This window comes from Leptodactylus fuscus, chromosome 1 (assembly GCF_031893055.1).
Source record: "Leptodactylus fuscus isolate aLepFus1 chromosome 1, aLepFus1.hap2, whole genome shotgun sequence".
Taxonomy (NCBI): domain Eukaryota; kingdom Metazoa; phylum Chordata; class Amphibia; order Anura; family Leptodactylidae; genus Leptodactylus; species Leptodactylus fuscus.
Window position 1 is genome coordinate 292,684,646 of NC_134265.1, and position 21,254 is coordinate 292,705,899.

General features: G+C 44.0%; 1 protein-coding gene across 1 annotated transcript in view; it reads left to right on the forward strand.

Annotated features, from left to right (window-relative positions):
- The first annotated feature begins 542 nt into the window (after positions 1–542).
- CPE (carboxypeptidase E) overlaps positions 543–21,254 on the forward strand; it is a 50,369-nt gene continuing 29,657 nt past the window's right edge. Inside the window, exon 1 of the mRNA XM_075258053.1 lies at positions 543–1,095. Coding sequence (XP_075114154.1) covers positions 813–1,095 — 283 coding nt within the window. The 5' untranslated portion in view covers positions 543–812. The remainder of the gene's footprint in view (positions 1,096–21,254) is intronic.

Here is a 21,254-nt window from a genome sequence, read left to right on the forward strand (position 1 = left end):
CCATAAGGTTCCCTTAAGATATGGCACCCTAGGTGGGGAGGAGGTCTGCTTCTCCTGCCTGCCCCTCCTGATTCGGGGCTGTAGACAGATTCCTAGCCATTTCTGGACAAGCGCGCCCCTCCTGCAGTACATTTGGCCTCAGTTTTCGTCTGATTCATCTGCTTTTTCCCAGCAGAGTCCAGATGTAGAATAAACCACATGTTTTCAGGGCTTGTGCTTTATTTTCCATTTCATGGTCAGCGTTTCATCACTGTCTTTACCTTGGAAAAGCTGTAACCTGGGTAAAGGTGCAGGCTGATGGTCACAGGTGGCATCTGCAGGGGGTTTCCCATGGTGCCATTACTGGTGGCATTCTGGTGTGGCGGTGCTGCCACTCTGTACCAGTACCCCTAAATATGGCCTAACACATAGACTGTAATGTATACTATGTGATCATGGTGGTGCTGGCTACATAGTGTTTATCACATCCATGGCTCCATCTCCATCCACCTCAGAGAGCTGTATCCTCACCCAGGATGGGAAGGTGAGAGGAGGGAGGAGAGGCTGACACACAGGAGGAGGAGGAGGAGGAGAAGGAGGGCTGGAGAACACATCAGCAGCCTGTGACAGAGATAAGGAGACAAAGGGAAGCAGCTGGGGACCTGGAGGCAGCAGACACCGGGCACACACACAGGGCACACACAGCACACACTGCAGCACACACAGCCTCCTCACGTCAGGTAATGGTACAGGGCGCCGCGGCCACTACACACCACTGACAGCAGCACATTGTACGCGGCCATTGCATATTCCGCTAGCAGACAGGTGAGAAGATGGTGCGGGGCTCCTGGTGTCTGGCCGCCTGCGGGCTTCTGCTTCTCCTAGGCTGCTCTCCCTCTTCATCCTCCGAGGCACAGGGCAGGCGGCGGAGGCTGAGCCGAGAACCGGGCGGCATCTCGTTTGAGTATCATCGGTACCCGGAGCTGCAGGAGGCGCTGGTGGCTGTGTGGCTGCAATGTCCGTCCATCAGCAGGATCTACACGGTAGGACGGAGCTACGAGGGCCGGGAGCTGCTGGTCATTGAGATGTCGGATAAGCCCGGAGAACATGAGCCCGGTGAGTGGTGAGAGTGCGGCATCATGTGCTATGTATAGAGCAGACGGCCAGGGTTATCCTATAGAATCAGATGGGGGATAATCCTATGGACGATTAGGAAGCCTGGTGACATCTGTGTGCTGAGGGGTGGTCACCCTGCACAGTCCTGTATCAGAGTCACCTAGTGATAGGAGGCAGCTGGGGGTGATGGCGGGGACAGGTGCAGTCGTGTAGTATGTTATATTAGCATCATATGATTAGTGCAGGCCGGACTTGTCAGTGATAGCTCAGCCACATAACAGGATCAGCCATTACCATCACCTAGTGTGCTAGAAAACACCAAGAACAGGTCAAAAGGGTTTATTAGGGTGTAGAAAGCCAATCCCATTAGATTGCCCACCCCCAGTCTCCCATGAGAAGCACACCACTGTCACACCAGGCTTTGCGGTATATTTACTGTATGTGTACGTGACACGTCCCCATAGGCCCTCATTCACACAGGCCATATTTTCTGATGGAATAGTGGAGTCTGCTCTGCTATTCCTAGGAGAGACTTCTATTAATAAATATACTGTGTGGTTGGATTTATTTTTAACATTGGAGCCTAGGGACGTCCTTACAATGGCATACAGTAAGTATACGGTATATTGGGAAATCCTCCTGACATATACCGCCAATGGACATTGCAAAACGCAGCATGAAAGGAGGGGCAACACTCGCTGTGGTGCCAGGAGCAGACATGTAAGAAGGTGCCCACATGCACACAAACATTGGAAAAAGCCATCATTAAAAAAATGGATTCTCCAGTCAGATTCTAATGTCTAATTCCCATCCGTATGGCTGATATTTTTTTTATTTATTTTCCAGCCGTCTGTTTGAATGTTCGTTTGTCATTTGTTTTAAGGCTGAGGCCCCACATTGCAAAAGCGCAGATTTTGTTATTCTTGCAGATTTCACTGTGTTTTTTTTTTAGACAACTCCAGGAGTGGATTGAGCAGAAGGTAGAAGTGTGAGAGCTTCCTATATATTTCCCATTTCTTTTGTAGCCAATTTTGGCTTTGGCTAAATAAACCCCAGCAAAATCTGCAACAAAAAAGCTGCGTTTTTGTAACTTTGGGGCCTCAGCCTTAAACTATCCATTGGAAAAACATTTCTTGTAGCTGAGATAAACCTGGGGTTTTCCATCTAGTGTATCTCTTGGGTATTTTTTTGGATTGTGCTGTCACCATTGTGGTGTATTATGAATAGCTGGAACTGATGTATTAGACTAAATATACTGATTAAGGTCCGGGCCCCATGGGATGGAAACGCTGCGATTTGCCCGTGGTGGAAACGCTGTGGGAATAATCACAGCAGTTTACAGTATGAGCAAAGTGAATGCCCACTGTGCGGTAAAAAACGCTGTGCTGACACGCTGCGATTTCCAAAACCCACACGGTTTTGGAAATCGCAGCATGTCCATTATACCTATGGAAACGCCGGCAGTTTCCTCATAGGTATAATTGTAACAGAATGTCTAACGGAGGAAAACTCCATGAACTTTCTGTTTAAAGCGGTGTGGGAAGAACCGCGATGCGTTGCCGCTGCGGTTTTTCCTGCAGCGCTTTGTAGCTGCGGGACTTCCCGTGGGGCCTTAGCCTCAGTTTCCTTTTGGGCTCTTATTATGGATTTTGCTCTGGCTGGGGTCACCCTCATTTTGGAAGGCCCTGTATGTGTATGGTTTTAAGTTGTTTTTTTTTAAATCCCCATTTGTATGTTGTTAGTATCAATAAAGATTATTCCATGTAGAAGGTGAGCACTGTTTTGTTCCAATTTCTTATCTTTTGTAGGGAGTTTTTATTATTTATTTATTTATTTTTGACCCAACCCACTGATCCATTTTAACACCCGTCACTTGGATGCATATCTATTTTATCAAAATGCTAAAAACCAATGCAGGGAGTTTTTTTAATTAGGTTTTATTTCTTTATTCTATAGAGAAAATACAATACTTGTGATTCAATAGCCAAAATTAATATCCTTCGTTTTTCAAAAAGCAAATTTTCCATAGCGCTTTTTTTCCCACAATGTGTGGATGAGATTAACCAAAATACTGTAAATAAAACACAGCATTTGTTTCTGATGTTTCCACAACCTGGGGCTCTAAGCTGAAGCCCCACATTGAGAAAAAACAGCTTTTTTTGTGGCAGATTTTGCTGTGTTTTCTTGAGCCAATGTCAAGAGTGGCTTCAAAAGGAATGGGAAATATAAAAGGAAGCGCTTATACTTTTCCCTCCTGTTCATTCCTCTGTTGGCTTTACAAAATCTGCAACAAAAATAGCAGCTTTTCCGCATCGTGAGGCCTTAGGGCGAGTTCACCCGGAGTTAACGCGCTCGCATTCTGGCACGTATACACGTGTCAGAATGTGAGCGCTCAAAACAGATCCCATTCATTTCAATGTATCGTTACGGGCGTATAAGGTGCGTAATTTTGCGGCCGATTTTGTAATTGTAAAGCCATATCTGAGGCATTACCTTCAAATTTGTGTTGTCATTGAGCATTAATTGTTGGGTGGGCTGGTTATGTTCAGGGTTGCACCCTCAGGCCCTATTCACATTTGCGTTCGGGTTTGCATTTGGGGACCCCCCCGTACAGAAACCTATATGCATTAAAAAGCGGTTACCTCCCCACCCCTCGTGTCTCGTCTGTGTCTTGTGTTCCCTGTATTTTTTACCTCTTTTTTTTTCTTCCTTTTTGTTTTGACTCGTGTGTTGTGAGTGTCCGTCCTTCAGCATTTCTTGTTTGTTGGGCATGTAGCCCTTTTTGTTATGTCATATTTTTCCTGTTGAAAAATTTCAATAAAGCCAGATTACACTTAAACAGCGGTTAACTGTGAAACCCACGGACCCCATAGACCATAATGGGGTCCGTGTGGTTTCCGCTCAGTTTCTGCATGAAACATTCGGAGAGAAAAGTCCTGCAAGCAGCACTTTTCTCACCGCGTGTTTCATGTAGAAACCACACGGACCCCATTACAGTTTTTGGGGTCCGTGTTGGTTCCTTACATAACCGCTTTTTAATGCGTATAGGTTTCCATTCGGGGGGTCTCCTAGGCGACTCCCTAAATGGAAACCCTAATGCAGATGAGAACTGGGCCACACTTAGAGTGACTATACGTCAGGAGGATCCAGCACTGCACTATAAAGTCCACATTTTTCATTTTTACTACTACTACCTGGAAACTAACAGCAAATTGCTGTTGACAACTGCAGTTTTTCTGTTTCCATTATTTCTTTGTATACATAATGGTCTCCTGTGGTAATGGGCAGAGGGTCATGGGGCTGCATGCTGTACACCTTTATACCCCCTGCATAATGTAGTTATCATCTATATGTTAATGAGTCATTAATTAATAAGCATTATTTATTCATGTGTCCATGACCTGGGCACTGACAGCTAGAACAAGGGGCAGCTCGTCCGCTTACTTATGGTTTCCAAATAGGAAAAAATGTTCCTTTCACTACACTACACTACACAGTCTGGAAAGAAAAATTGTTATATTAATATCTCATCTACACAGAAGGAATATTTTTGAGTAGAAAGTATGGTACAATGGTATAGAACATATTGTGTCATTACCAAAGTATCTGTCCCAGTCCAGAGGATAAACATCATAACATGGGATTATTTTGGCATGGCATTTTTCATCATGTAAAATAATAGAAGACTATGATAATCCCACATTATTATTGCAGAAACATAAACACCACATGATATATACTGAGTGGAATAGGTTCCGGGCCTTTGTGTGATCTACTTTTAGTGACGGCAGGTGTGATATACAGATGGCTGGTGATGTGGACACACAGTACAGAACACACAATGTAATGCTATACCTCCTGTGTGTATATACCTAAATACAGGGAGTCTATTTAGTAGAATATGTACTGCAGCAATAATAGAAGGGGATTTACATAGTCATAAATTGTGATTTATTCAGTAGAATAAGCAAAGGGGAAAAAAGCTAAATGTGCTTTGGAAAAAATCTAAACAAAAAATCTGTATATATCTATTAGCACATTGCAGCTGCACATAGCCTTAGGCTGCAGTGACGTGGCCTTAATAGGGACACATTTTATTGTCTATCATCTACAAAATCCAGACCCCATAACCCAAGTGAAGCAAGTTTACGTCACCATATGATTCCATAGGGGGTGGAGTTGGAGATGCACCTAGGATTTCCAGATGTAATATGGACATTAGAATGTAGTCACACTGCAGATGTCTGCCTGAAACATTCTATGCCGTGCAAACCACTTTCCTCCGAGTATTCCCCTGTATATCGTAACAACAATGTGTATCAATGCACAGTTCACACAAGTATTTTGTCTGGAGTTTATAGACAAATTGGACATTACACATTGTATAAATTAGAAAGGAGGTCTTAGGGTGCTATTGCACATGGACGTTTTTGGCTGAGGCCACACGATGTGGAAAAGATGCCTCTTTTGTTGGGGTTCTTGAGCCAAGCCAAGATTAGCTACAAGTAGCATGGAAAATATAAAGGAAACTCTTATGCTTGGTTCACATCTGCGTTGGTCTTCATCCGGGGGAGTCTGCATGGGACCCCTCCAACGGAATACCAAAGGCAACTGCAAGCGCTGTGCAGTAAAAGCACATGGACCCCATAGACTATAATGGGGTCCGTGTGCTTGCCGCGCGCTGCCCGCACGAATCATGCGGACAGGAAAGTAGATTGTGAAGTACTTTCCTGTCCACATGATCCCTGCGGAGATCTCTCAAGAGAAAACATAGAACAACACTGAGCGGTCCATAGTGTGGTATTGTTTTTAGATTGATTGGGTAAATAGAAATGGACAGGTTCTCACCTGATCGAGTTGTGAATTTAGCACAACTCTTTTGAAGGCACTGGAACCAATTACCAGAGGGTTCCTCTCTGATTGGACTTTAGCACAGCTACTTACACTTGAAAAAGGGCTGGTATAAGCCCGAAACGCGTAGTGTTTTGCCCAGTAAAGCCGATTAAGATCCATTTGTGGTGGAAGCGCAATTCCTAAGATTCGGAACTTCCAGGGAGTTTGTATCTAGTCCTGTGTTACTGTACGGAGATCTGGCGGCAAGCACACAGACCTCATTATAGTCTATGGGGTCCGTGTGCTTTCACTGGCACACCGCTTGCAGTTGCGTTCCGTATTCCGTTCGGACTTCCCTGGACGGAATACGAATGCTAATGTGAACGAGGCCTTAGGCTGAGGCCCCATGTTACATACAAGTCATGATAAATTTGTCCTACTGTGTATATCTTTCCCAATGTATGCCTCCAATGGAAGGCTCTCACATATTCTATTGCGTAGGCAAAGAGGGGAATATTTATTATCACCCAATGCCAGTTTTCTGGCAAAAAAAAGTCATCCATCCTAGGATTGTTGTATCTGCTGTTTTTACACTGTCCTCGGCACTTTTTGATTTGGGGACACATTGCATGACATGGGACCATTGACCTCTTAAGATTTATCATGATTTCTGCCATATAATTGACCTGCTGCGGTGGGTTTGGCAGCGTGTCCACTTTGTGTCTTTTTTTGCAAGGTGTGGATGGGATTCGCCTCAATGTTTCTGGCATGTACACCAACATAGGGCTGAAATACAGTGAGCCTGAAATAAAGCATGTTTTTGATGTTAACTTGCCATACGTCTGTAATAAACCTAGCATGTAAATGCTATCAGAGTATCAGCAGTCTGTGTAAACACTCCCAGAAAACTAATGTCTATTAGACTAAGAAACTAAACAGAAAGAAATGTCAATATGGAGTAGGCAATAAAAATCAGATTATCTCTTGCAGAAAAGTTACCTGCCTTCACATCCTAACTATATCTGATTTACTACAGATATAATAGGTTTCCTATTACTCCTATGTCTCCCAGAAGTGAGCGCATTGTTCACTCTGCTTTCTCTTCTGAGACATCCAGGAAACCTTCTGCCTGAATTCAAGTATCTTTGATAAGCGTTTCCTCTATGACGGAGGACTTCCTGTAGTGGGTCAAGATAAATATAGTAATGTCATGCCCAAGAATAAGTAACACACTCAGAAAAAGTTGTCTTTGTGAAAGAAATAGGACTGTTAGTGTTTTAGATGTAGAATATAGTTTAGGACCAGTGGCTTAACTAGGACCAGTGGGGCCCCGGGGCGAACTTTTGACATGCCCCCCCCCACGCCCGCTGAAGACCCCTCCGACCCCCACCCCCACCCCCCGCATTCCTGCCCTGCTCTATTATGCCCCATAGTGGTCCATGTACACAGTATTATGCCTCATAGTGGCCTCTGCACACCGTATTATATTCCATAGTGGTCCATGTACACAGTATTATGCCCCATAGTGGTCCATGTACACAGTATTATGCCTCATAGTGGCCCCTGCACACCGTATTATATTCCATAGTGGCCCCTGCACACAGTATTATATCCCATAGTGGCCCCTGCACACAGTATTATCCCTATAGTGGCCCCTGCATACAGTTTTATCCCCATAGTGGCCCCTGCGCACAGTATTATCCCCATAGTGGCTCCTACACACACTATTACATACCATAGTGGCCCATGCACACAGTATTATCCCCATAGTGGCCCCTGCACACAGTATTATCTCCATAGTGGCCCTTGCACACAGTATTATATCCCATAGTGGCCCCTACACACAGTATTATGTCCCATAGTGGCCCCTACACACAGTATTATGCCCCACTGTGGACACCCATGAACAATTATTATACTCTGAGGTCTTTTCAGACCCCAGAGTATAATAATTGGAGACCCAGAGGGGATACAAACATAAAAAAAAAACCTGTTACTTACCTATCCTCGGCTCCCCTGCAGTTTTCGGTGGCGTCGGACTTCTTTAATGACGTCTGGGACGTCACATGACCGGGCCCTGCGTCTTGGGTCATGTGACGTTGGGGAGCGTCCAGAAGTAGGCCGAAGCCTGCCCAGAGCGTGGAAAGGTAAGTAACATAGTTTTTTATGTTCCTTACCTCTGCCTGGCCTCCAATCATTATACTCGGGGGTCTGAAAAGACCCCTGAGTATAATAATGATGTCTGTGGGGCCCGTGGCGTCACTTACTGATCCCGGCCACTGCCAGGATCGGTAAGTAAATAAGGCCCGTTGGTAAAGGGGAAAAAAAACGCAGTGGTGGCGGCTGTTGCTGGGCCCCTAATGTCCCGAGCCCTGTGGCAGCCACTACTCCTGCTACCCTGGTAGTTACGCCACTGTTTAAAGCATATATAAATCTCAAATAGTGAAGGGAACAAACTTTATAATATGCTTAGAATACCTGTGTCTTGAATTATTACTTCTATCTTTACTTCTCATCTGAGTCATTTCAGTTAGTGCCCTGTACATAAGCAGATCAGTTTACAAGGTCAATGGAGAGGAAAGAGAGTAGGAGAGGCGCAGAGATATAGACTTCTACAGAATGAATTCTGTCAGGAGAGGGCTGGATAGATAACCCAGCTGTCTTGTGAAAGAAAACTGTCTCTCCACAGTGCAGGTCTCTTTGTGCTTTGAGGATGTCTCCATGGACATCTATTGTACAAATGTGATGAGTGGCAGAAGGAGGCAAATGGATGAAGAAATAGGCACCTTTCTTTAATAATGTATATTGCAAAGTTTGTTATCTTCTCTTGCACTATGAATTTATAAAAAAAAAAATTAAAAGTTTAGTTATTATTATTACTGTTTATTTTTAGAGAACCATTAGATCCACGGCGCTGTACATATCAGGGCTTACATGCAAAAGACAAAATGCACAAAACAAGTACAATACTAACATGGTGTCCAACTGGAACAGTGGGATAGAGAGCACTGCCCACAAAGGCTTACTATCTATGTGGGAAAGGGGATGGACGGATAGAATGGGTTTTGTTTTGTAGAACAAATTGTAATTTATAATGGAACCATGTAATAACCCATACAATGTATATATGAATTAGTAATGGCCAACTGGCTTATTATATACCCCTATAAAGTTGACTTAACTGAATTCAGTGCACTGTAGCATTACTGATATGTGCCCAGTTGTAAGAGATACTGGTACCATTATTTTCACCACTGATATCCCTCCACTGTCAGAAGGGCAGGCCTTTCAGCCTAGCGCCATTGCTGGACTCTGAGGAACGCCCACCATGACAGTACAAGGCTATGGAAGAGTACTGTCAAGGTTGGCGTTCCCCATAACCCAGTGATGACCAGAGCAGTAACACCCATCCTTCTGAGGGTCTGTTCACACAGAGTTTTATGGCAGCAAATTTTGATGGGGAATCCCCAAAACGGCTCCTATTGACATCAATGGGAGCCGCTCACGAGTAGCGAAAAAAAGAAGCGAGATGACCCTTCTGTCTGCGGCGCGAGATTCCCTTCCAATTACACCTATTATTTGGGCCCAATCCGGTGTGGAATGCTGCGATGGGATTATGGTGCACTGCATCGGCATCCCGTCGCGGCTAGCCGTGCAGAATTTTCACATGCGGAATGCAAATTCTACCATGTGAACATACCCTGACAGTGGAGGGCTGGGATATTTCTAGCACCCGCCCAGACACATACTGGTCATCTGTCTAGCAGTGTATAATACTGGCGATCTTTCAGGAGGTGAATGGTTATCTTTAAAAGTTTTGTTAGTGTGTTTCAAAAGGAAGTGAATTGACATCACTTATGTAGGTTTATTATGGAAGCTATCCTGATGTCCCGATTTCAGCATGAACCCTGGGATCCAGGAACCACCACTTCTGCTTTTGTTTTGAGAAAACCTTCCTCCCCCTTCTGTGTTGCTGAAGTGTATGAAGGGATCTGGCGGTCTGCTTTAGTTCAATAACTAAGCCAGTCATCTTCTCCGTCATGGCTGATGCAGTGTTAGGATGCTTCACCCCTGGAAGTTTTTGTTTAGTCAGTTTTGAGGTCAAAACTAGGTCTGGAATGTAACAGGACAGAAATCAGAAAATATAAAGGTGTTAGATATTCTCTTTTTTTGGATTTACTCCTGGTTTTGTCTTCAAAAACTGCATTGATATTACCTACAAGGATATCTGCACTCTTCAAATGAACCTTACACAGAGCTTCTTATAAAATTGTATTAGTTCAGTTTATTTCCATTTGAGACATGTTACTGTTGAGGCCAGTGGGTTATGTGCCACTCCTGCACACGGCACCTATGAGGCTGGTGACCTACAGTTTGTCATTACGTCTTAGTCCGTCAGGGACTGGAAACGGAACAGACCATTGGGGACATTTAAAGTTATGTTGTTGTTTATCCATGTTCTGGCCTCTATTCAAGGTTTGACGTCCCACAACCCCTTTAATAGGACTCTTTCCAGCAATCCTCGGACACGTGGACTTATAGAACAGTAATTGCTATATTGATATATTGTGACATATGGGGAACAATGTAATGGCAGAGTTCAGTATAATCCCAGTCACAACAGCTTGCTTCAGTGAAGCAGTTGCAGTTTAGTTGTTATTAGAGTGTCTGAGGTTTCCACATGAGAAAACTGTGTATGTGCCAGATAAACACGTTCTATTTGTAACATGTAACATGAAATCCTGTTTGTCCTAATTGAGGTAATCTGCAAGAGCTTTGTGCAGCTAAATGATGTTATACAAGGAGCTACTGCCCAGGTGTGTGCTACTTATAGTATAATAAAATACATTAGAAAGCAACACCAGGGTATATCGGAGGTAAAACCAAATCATTGCATGATGTCCTCTTTTAAAAAAGCAACATAACCGCCCTGTCCCGTTTTCTCCCGAAGTATGCCTGTTTGGTGTGCTGGAGGAGGAATTGTGGCAGCGCCACGTCCGTATTTTCCTACGGGAATGCTTGTTTTATGCGAGGAAAGCCATCACTTTGCGATGGATGGCCCCTCAACCCCCATCTGTTCCTCAGTGGCGCAAACTGGTTAACACAGTTATCCCGTTTAATCAGATCATATATAAAGGTAGAGGCTGTCCCTAGAAGTTTGATAAAGTTTGGGGTGCCTGGTGTGCCTCCCCGATAACCCAATACTCGGCCCCTTCAATGCGTTTGGCTATTGATGCCTTCACTCTGTAAGGGGTGGCTGGTGCCGGTTTCATGGCCCCCCTCTGTTATAATAATGTTTCCTTTCCTCAGTATGATATGTAATGTGTTGCTCTGAACTGTACGGGCGGTGGGAGGGGGTTTGGGGATGATGATGTGGCTCATCTTTGTTCATTTGTGCTCTTTATGTTTGATTTGTTCTTCCATTCTGTTTTCTTCAACTGTATTATTTGCTCAGTTATGCACTCAAAATAAATAGGCACACAGGAATAAAGTCTTATTCACATGTCTGTTTTAGGGTAAGGCCCCACATAGCAGGGCGCAGCAAAAAAGAGCAGAAAAAACATATGCAGTGACAATGCATTGCAGTTTTTCATACACAGTTTTTCACATTACACCTATATGGAAACCACCATGTTAGTAGAAATGGTGCTAGTGGACATGATGAAAGGTCCTTGTTAAAAATAAAGTATGGCAGACCTTTGGGAAAAAAAAAAAAAAAGAAACATGTCTGATTTTAACATGGCCAGTATTTTGGCCCCCTGAGAATTAGGGTAAGTTCACATGGAGTTTTTTGGACCAAAACCTTAGGCGGAGGCCGCCTCAGGTTCCAATTCAAAAACCGGGTAGCCGCGACTGAAATCCGGTGCACTGCATCGGCATTCAGCCACGCACTCCGTTCCAGATTAGGCCCAATGAATGGCCCTAGTCGGGAGGAAGGAGTGTCTTCAGGCCGAATGATGAGGCGAAACGGCTTGAAGAATTGACACCTCGCTTCTTTTTCCGGGAGCCAGAACAAGCCGGCTCCTGGAAAAAACTCTTTTTGGTCAGGATTTTGAGGCAAATACAGCCTCAAAATCCGGACCAAAAAACTCTGTCTGAACTTACCCTTAAACTTCTGTGTGATCAGTATGCATGCAGACATCTACCTTGGGTGGCGGCACTGTTGAAAGCAGCGCATTATGCATTGCCATATCATATTTTGTAAGTACCTGTAAACTAGAGCTTCCCTGGATTTATTTTGGCATTTCTTTTATGCATTTAAATCTAAATTGTCATAAATTTTTAATCAGACTAAGAAATGTTAATTTTAATAAAGTGCACATAAAACTATAAAAAGAATAGTGGATCAATCACATCTCCATAATGCTCAGAATTGGAAGAGATTGTATAATCCTGCACGTGCCCAAAGGCAGAAAAGTAGAAATCTAAATGTAAAGTGAAATCTTCAGTGTTGTACAATACAAATTGCAATAAGTAAAATAGAAAGTGACCTGATAATATTGGGAATAGACACAATAGCTCTAACACGCCAGGTTATTTTGTGTCTCATCTGATAACTTTGGATCATATCTATATCACAACACATTTAGATGAATTCTGCGTCAATGAAAAGAGCGATGTTCCATGATCAACATACAATGTAATCCCCTTTGGCTAGTACTAATATAGGTAATAAAAAGAGATGGCTGCATATATACAATGCCTTGCCAAAACCGTTCCACCCCTGATATAATTATGAACTGTTCATGACAGGAATTTGCATATATTCATGAATATATATAATTGAGCTGTAGCCTGTCACGTGCAGATCATAATTAAAGGTGTGAAGCGATGTCTACCAACGGAAGAGCTACCAGAGGAAGAGATGTTAGTGCCTTCAAGAAGGGGCAAGTCATTGGATTGCATCAGGCCAACAAATCGACCAAGGAGATAGCCGAAGTAACTGGTATCAGACAGAGAACTGTTCAGCGTATCACACGAGCATGGCGAGATGGTGGAGAACCCCCCTCCAACCGTGGAAAGTGTGGGCGTAAGACTATACTCGAAACTCGAGGTCGTAGGTCCCTAAAGCGACTGGTGAAGAATAACCGCCGGAAAACCACCTTTGAGCTCACACAGATGTTCAACTCGACGGAGCAACACATTTCGGAGCGAACAATGCAACGAGAACTCAAAGGAATGGGTCTCAACAGTTGTGTCGCCACACGAAAGCCATTGGTGACAGAGACCAACAGACGTCGGTGCCTGTCATTTGCAAGAGACCACAAGGATTGGACCCTAGAGCAGTGGAGAAAGGTCATGTGGTCAGATGAATCACGTTTCACATTGTTCCAGAGTGATGGTCGTGTCCGGGTGTGACGAGAAGCACACAAAACACTGGCTGGAAAGGAACCTGCGCTGTCACTCACCACCCCCAACGAATCTGTGTAACCTGGGCTCCTTGATACTCGAGAATTAGATCAAAATCCCTGAGTCTACACTACAAAACATTATAGACTCCATGCCGAGATGGAAGCGTGCTGTTATTCGTGCTCATGGTGGCCCAACTAAATATTAACACTCGCAACTTTTTTTTTGGCCAGGCAGTGTACCAGTCTAGGCCGACAGAAGCTTTATACATAGTGCTTTTTAATATTGTAGCCCATTATGATGCACCAATAGCACCCTGTCTTCTATAGTCACAGACAACCAAATAGATAGGTTTGGTAACAGTATAAGTTATGCAGTGTTCATATTTGCTCTTTGACCTCTCCACCATGATTCTGCCTAAATCCCTGGAAAAACTGCATAGAGAAGGATTACCTGCGGTCGGTTTAAAAACCCATTCATTTCAATGGGTTTTTAAAGCATACCGCCGGTGTCCGTATGCAGCTTCTCCGCCGTGAAACCATTTTTTTTTTTTCTAAAGGACACAAAGTCCTGCATGTCCAACTTTGTGACCGTGCCAAAAAAACGGTTTCACAGCGGAGAGGCTGCATACAGATACCGGTGGTTTGCGATTAAAAGCAATTGATATGAATGGCTTTTACAAGTGACCGCCGGCAAGCCGTCCCCCAGCAGTTTTACTGGGAATTTAGGCAGAATCACGGTGGACAGATCAAGGCACAAGTGTGAACACCACATTATACAGTGTAAAGTGAGTCTAGAAAATCGTAAACTTGCCAGATTTATCTCAGTGGATGGTGCTGGATGGTAAATCTCATGCATTTGTAGATTGCATAGTCTACATCTATCTATTGTGTTCAATTATATCCCCCAAAATTTAAACAGACAGACCAGATCAACGGAGAGGGGATGCTAGTGTGAACTTAGTATAAGCCAATAAGCCAAGCTTCATTGAAGAACAGGTTATGGAAAGTGTCCATAACAACTGATAGGTGTAAGCCAGTGCTGGCACATACTGACCCAAACTTCTGGCGTATTGTCATTAGTAAATCTCTTCCTTTGTGCCATCTCCTCCACATATCTGATATTTGGGTCAGTTAATAAACGGAAACCTTTGTACTTTATGCCACACATAACGTGTATATTATTGTGGTCAGGATGAAGATAACAAGAAAAGATATCAGAGGTTTCTCTAAAGTGATGCAGATGGCACCCACGTCATTGTGCTACAGGCTATATTACTAACCAGACTGTGTATTTTCCATTCCCTGATATTTAATGACCTACTTCCTAAAACCTCACCCAGGAAAACAAAAATGCATTATGAGTGGATCAAACACGGGTTTACACTATATACTTAACTATGCCTTCTGTCCTGGCTTTGAAGGGATTTCCGTATTGACCCCAGAAGATTGATATACACGATGATCATAGGCTGTAATAACAAAATAAATGGCGCAACTTACATACTAAACGGTGCCAATAGGAAATACAGTTTGTCCCACAGGAAATGAACCTTACTACAGCTATATGAACAGAGAAATAGTAAAAATATGACCAAGTAATACTTTGTTCACACTTGCGCCCCTGTCCAGTTTTTGCCATTCTGCCGGATTTCTGTCCTCAGCCCCAGCGAAACTGGACAGGGGACAGAAACCCGACGGTCAACTTTAAAACCCATTCACTTGAATGGGTTTTTGAAAGTGACCGCCAGTGTCTACATGCGGTCTGTCCGCATGGGAAACAGTTTTTTTCCTGCATGTCCGACTTTGTGTCCGGCCAAAAAAATGGTTTCCTTATGGAGAGGCCGCTGGCGAACAATGGCGGTCACTAAGGCTACGGGAGAAAAAAAATGCAAATTTGATACAATGGAGGGGGTTAAACAGAAGGACAGGTACCATGACAAAGCTATGATAGATGTATACTATGCAGACCTCAAAAACATACCCTATAACAATACAATATCCTGTCCTTTTAATGCCACACTATATTTTACCATTGTGCACAGTAGACTGTAAGAAGGGTAGCATATTGTAGGCTGAGAAGAATTCTTGTGTAACAAACACCTTAATCCACAGAATCTAATTACTGTAAATCAAATCTCAAAAATATTCTCTTTTTGGCAATAAATGCATTCTGAGCGGCCTAGAGCTCGCTTTTCTTCTGTCAGCTTCTCAGAATATGGACATATTGTGCACAGAATGATATGCAAAGTACAGTACTGCCTGTTCTCAAAGACGTCAGCAGCAGAAAGGAAAAGTACGGAAAGCTGCTCATACATTCTAATTTTTTGTTTCTTTCATTAACAAGTGAATAGTTCGACCTTTGAAATGGATTTCAGTGTAGTTAATACATTTGATGAATTGTGGGCACAGTAGATTTAATGAGTGAGAAAGTGCTCATTGGGCAGGCGGATGGCTGTAGTGGGGGTGCATAAGTAGCAGTCACACCCAAGGTTTCTTCTGGCACATTGGAAGACGTCTGTATTATCCACAGACGACACATGATAAGTGGTAGATGGGGCTTTTATAGATTTTGTGCTGTTGCCCTGGAGTTTCAGATTACCATATATACTCGAGTATAAGCCGAATTTTTCAGCACAGTTTTTGTGCTGAAAAAGCCCCCCATGGCTTATACTCGAGTCAGGCAAAAAAAAAAAATATATATATATATATATTTTTTTTTGGGGGGGGGGTCTATGACCAGCCGCAATAGTAATATATAGAATCTCCCATAAAATAGTGAAAAAAAAAACCTTAATTTTTTTTTAATAAAATAATAAAATAAATAAAAGTTCTAAATCCCTTCTTTCCCTAGAATACATATAAAAGTAGTAAATTACTGTGAAACACATTCACATTAGGTATCCCTGTGTCTGACCGGTCTACTGAATATAGAGGATCTGCAGTGCTCCTGTTCCGTCGGGAAGGGGTTAATAGGAGCACTGTAGATACCCTATATCCAGCCAGGTTGAATTCCAAGTGGGGGAAAAAAAAAAACAATCCTCATGCTCAGGGAAGGGGCAGACAGACAACCAAAACACCCCCTCCCCTTCCCCAGTACCCAGCAACTACTGCACCCAAAAACTGCGACCATTTTAATTTTTGAAATTTTCCAGTAGCTGCTGCATTTCCCCCCTAGGCTTATACTCGAGTCAATAAGTTTTCCCGTTTTTTTGTGGTAAAATTAGGGGCCTCGGCTTATATTCGGGTCGGCTTTTACTCGAGTATATACAGGTAAGCCTTTTAGGAAATTTAGAAAATTTCCTTGTAAATTTCGGAAATATAAAAATCCTGACAAACTCTACAAAAGGTGTCCTAGTCTGTTCCTCAGTTCACTGTCCACCAATTTCATGAACAGATCTCAGATGGCACACGGATGCTATTTGTATGATGTCTGTTCCATTTTTCACAGATCCATACAGGGTACTCGGTCGTATGCATGTAGACCTAAAGGGGTTTTTCCCAGTGGCGTAAACACTGGGGTAACTGCAGTGGCAACTGCCACAGGGCCCCGGACATTAGGGGGTCCGGTGGGCTCCTGATTTTTTTTTAATAGGTTGTTACCTGCTAGAGTATTTATGGGGCCCTAATTACTTACCGATCCCCGCTCCTGCTCATGGCCGCCTGTGCTTCCCTTTCTGCGGAAGCGGCTGTGATTAGGAGCGGGGACCAGTAAATAAGACCACAGGCCTGCTAACCCTATAAACAATGCTATGATTATACTCTGGGGTCTTAATGTATAATGGTCGGAGGAGGTAGGGGCCCCATGTCAAATGTCCACCTTGGGGCCCAGCCCTTCCTACGGTAGTTACACCACTGGGTTTTCCCACAAACATAACCATATTTAAATTTGTTGCCAATTAAAAGTTAAACATTTTTTGTAAATAATTAATAAAATTTGGTAAATTTTAAAGATTTTCTCTAACAAAGATTTTCTATAGGTTAGCAGTGATAGTCTTCTGTCTTGACCAGTTTTCAGGGATACCACCATGAACGTGCTGACTTTGTATGATCTGACACTTCTAGCCATGGTTTACTTATTGTGGCCGGGTTATCTTATCACTCAACAAGTATTGTCCCTGCCATGATAAATTAGCATGTTTATTTTAGGGTGTTTTTCTTAGAGATTTAAAGGGGTATTCCCACCTCACATACTCAGCAGTCTTCACTCTTGTAAAATCTTCTTTCTTCCTGGTTTCTTGCATCATTTGGTGGGCGGGGTTTCACAGGCAACCTGCTGTTTAGCTCCGCCCCCAAATTGTCATGTAGCTCCGCCCACCCACATTGGACTATGAAGTACAGGCAGCAGCAACTCCATTCTGTGTTACATACAGAGACTGCCTGTCTCTGCCATAATGAACACAATTGTATTAGCTAGCCTGATAACTGGGAGAACAGAAGAAATGAAAGCAGCTCCTCTATCTGAGTGCAGGAAGCTAGGTCACATGGTGTAGACACAGGAATAGCTGGATACACAGGCTGGCTCCCTGCACTTAGCCCCTCCTCCCTCCCCCCTGAGAGCAGCAGATACATCATTTGACTCAGGAGCAGCTAGGTCAGGGCTGTGGCCACAATGAATTGAATAAAGTAAGATAGTGGACAGACAAAGCAGTTTTGCTGAAGCAGTGTATTTAGGAAAAGTCTTACATCCACATTAACCAGCAGTATAGATAGGATCCTTGTGATGGGACAACCCCTTTAATAGGGGAAGGAAAAAAGCAGAGAAAAATTCAGCAAAAATGAAGTAAAAAATGCTGCGGGAAAAATATCCATTTTAGCTGCATTTCGCTACGTGGGGCCTTAACTTTAAGTCCTTAATTTTACCTGTTTAGGTTTTTCCTTTTTAGTTCACACGGAGTAAACTGGCGTGTATTTTGGCGTGTAATTTTACACGTGTAAAATAGGACTCCCATTGACTTCAATGACATTTTACACGTGTATTTTGACGTGTATTTTGGCGTGTTTTTTTTTTTCGTGTAATAAAATGTCATTGAAGTCAATGGGAGTCTTATTTTACACGTGTAAAATTACACGCCAAGATACACGCCAGTTTACTCCGTGTGAACTACCTCTTTGATAGTAAATGCAGACGATACTGTGCTTTTTATCACAAAACTAGGTTTTTGTTCCTCACAATAGATCACAAGCATCAGCCATGCTATAACCGCTGTCTAATATTAGTATCAGAATTTTAGGAACCCTTTGCGGTGATATCTTGCTGTTTAGTGGCACATTTTGCAGTCGCCCATGCTGTTTTTCCATAGAAATGTGCTCTGTACGTGGCCCTGTAATGGGTATAGTGCATAAACACTTGGAAAGTTCCTACGTGGCCATTTGATTGAGATATGAAAGATTTGTCCAGGCCATGTTACCATGGTGACAGAGAGGATTAGCAGACGGGGTGATTTCATTGGTCCTTGCGCTGGCTCTGGTTACTGTTCTGAGCTGCATTAATGTGCGGGCTCCTGCTGCTCTATGTGTATGGCCATCTGCTGTCAGCCAGCGTCAGTCTCTGCTCTCTGTATACCACTCTGTGTATACTGCATACTGCTTGGAAATACAATAGTCACAGTATACCTTACTAATCATCCCTCAGTAACACCAAAATGGTCTAATCTATGTCTATATATTTATGGAGATCTAGCCTGAGAAAGGTCCAACACTCCTAGGACCGAAACGTTGTTCTTGGAATAAATTCACGTCTGAGATTTTTTTCATTATTTTGGAGTGTTGCCTCTTTTTGTCTATTGTTGGAGGGATCATTTGTCGACCCTATGAATTTGCACCCGTTGGGTTTTTATATGGTATTCCTCTAACTTCTATGTTATTTTATGTAGGTGAGCAGATAGATCCTTACAGGGGTGTCCAATTCTAAAATAAAATATAAAAATATCTACAAATTGTATAAAATTTAAATAAATAAATAAAAATCAGTGTTCCAGCTCTTGCCACTCAACCCCTACTGTCTCCTGCCTGCATTTCATCGTGCAATAACCCAGACTGCACCGTACCACAACCTCGTGCAATAACCCGTACTGTCTCCTGCCTACACTACCTTGTGCAATGACCCCTACTGTCTCCTGTCTGCTCCACTTCATGCAATGACCCCTACTGTCTCCTGCCTACACTACCTTGTGCAATGACCCCTACTGTCTCCTGTCTGCTCCACTTCATGCAATGACCCCTACTGTCTCCTGCCTACACTACCTTGTGCAATGACCCCTACTGTCTCCTGTCTGCTCCACTTCATGCAATGACCCCTACTGTCTCCTGCCTGCACTACCTCGTGCAATGACCCTTACTGTCTCCTGCCTACACTACCTTGTGCAATGACCCCTACTGTCTCCTGTCTGCTCCACTTCATGCAATGACCCCTACTGTCTCCTGCCTACACTACCTTGTGCAATGACCCCTACTGTCTCCTGTCTGCTCCACTTCATGCAATGACCCCTACTGTCTCCTGCCTGCACTACCTCGTGCAATGACCCCTACTGTCTCCTGCCTGCACCACCTCCTGCAATAACCCGTACTGTCTCTTGCCTACACTACCTTGTGCAATGACCCCTACTGTCTCCTCTCTGCACCACCTCCTGCAATAACCCGTACTGTCTCCTGCCTGCACTACCTTGTGCAATGACCCCTACTGTCTCCTCTCTGCACCATCTCATGCAATGACCCCTACTGTCTCCTGCCTACACTACCTTGTGCAATGATTGCTACTGTCTTTTGCCTGCACCACCTCATGCTACGACCCCTATTGTCTCTTGCTAGCACTACATTGTACAATGACCTCTACTGTCTCTTGCCTGCACCACCTCCTGCATTGATAGGGATCATGCCATTATTACATACCTCCCAACCGTCCCGATTTCCGCGGAACAGTCACAATTTGGGTGACATGTCCCACGGTCCCGGTTGGAGGGAGGTATGTCCCGATTTCAACTCAGATCTGCGTCCAGAGGACACAGATCTGAGTTGAACACATATGTGGCTGAAGCAAGGAGCTGACACAGTTCAGCTTCTTCCTTCGCCGCTGCGCGCCTCTCTCCCTGACACATATGCTGCTGAAGCGAGGAGCTAACCTGTGTCAGCTCCTCGCTTCCCCGCTGCCGCCGGTCTCGCTGACACATATGCTGCTGAAGTGAGGAGCTAACCTGTGTCAGCTCCTCGCTTCCCCGCTGCCGCCGGTCTCGCTGACACATATGCTGCTGAAGCGAGGAGCTGACCTCGCTTCAGCCGCATATGTGTCAGCGAGACCGGCGGCAGCGGGGAAGCGAGGAGCTGACTCAGGTCAGCTCCTCGCTTCAGCTGCATATGTGTCAGCGAGAGAGGCGCGCAGAGAGCGGCGAGGGAGCGGAGGAGAAGGTAAGTTTAATGTGGAGTTGGAACGTGAAATTGGGGGCAGATGAAGGAGGGGACGGCATGACACTGGGGACAGAGATGGAGAGGACGGCATGACACTGGGGGCAGAGATGGAGAGGACGGCATGACACTGGGCAGAGATGGAGGGGACATGAATCTGGGGGCAGAGATGTGGGGACATGAATCTGGAGGCAGAGATGGAAGGGGGACATGAAACTGGGGGCAGATGAAGGGTATATATGAAACTGGGGGAGAGATAGAGGGGGGACATATCATTTACGGGTGACTGTAGGAGGATTATACTGTGTGCGGGCACAGGCACATTTTGTCCCTCTTTCAGTTCTTCAAAAGTTGGGAGGTATGTTATTATGGCACCACCCTTCTTACTTGAGCAGAAACTGTGCTGAAGGCCCACCCCCAGTTCACCAACTGCCTCATTTGCATAAGAAAAAGTTGGTTTTCTCTAGATCTACACAAGTGACATAACAACGATATGTTAATTATGACTGTAATCTGCTATGTAGTGCCATGGTAGCAGTTGAATATACTTAGAATTAAATTCCCTGTATACTATTC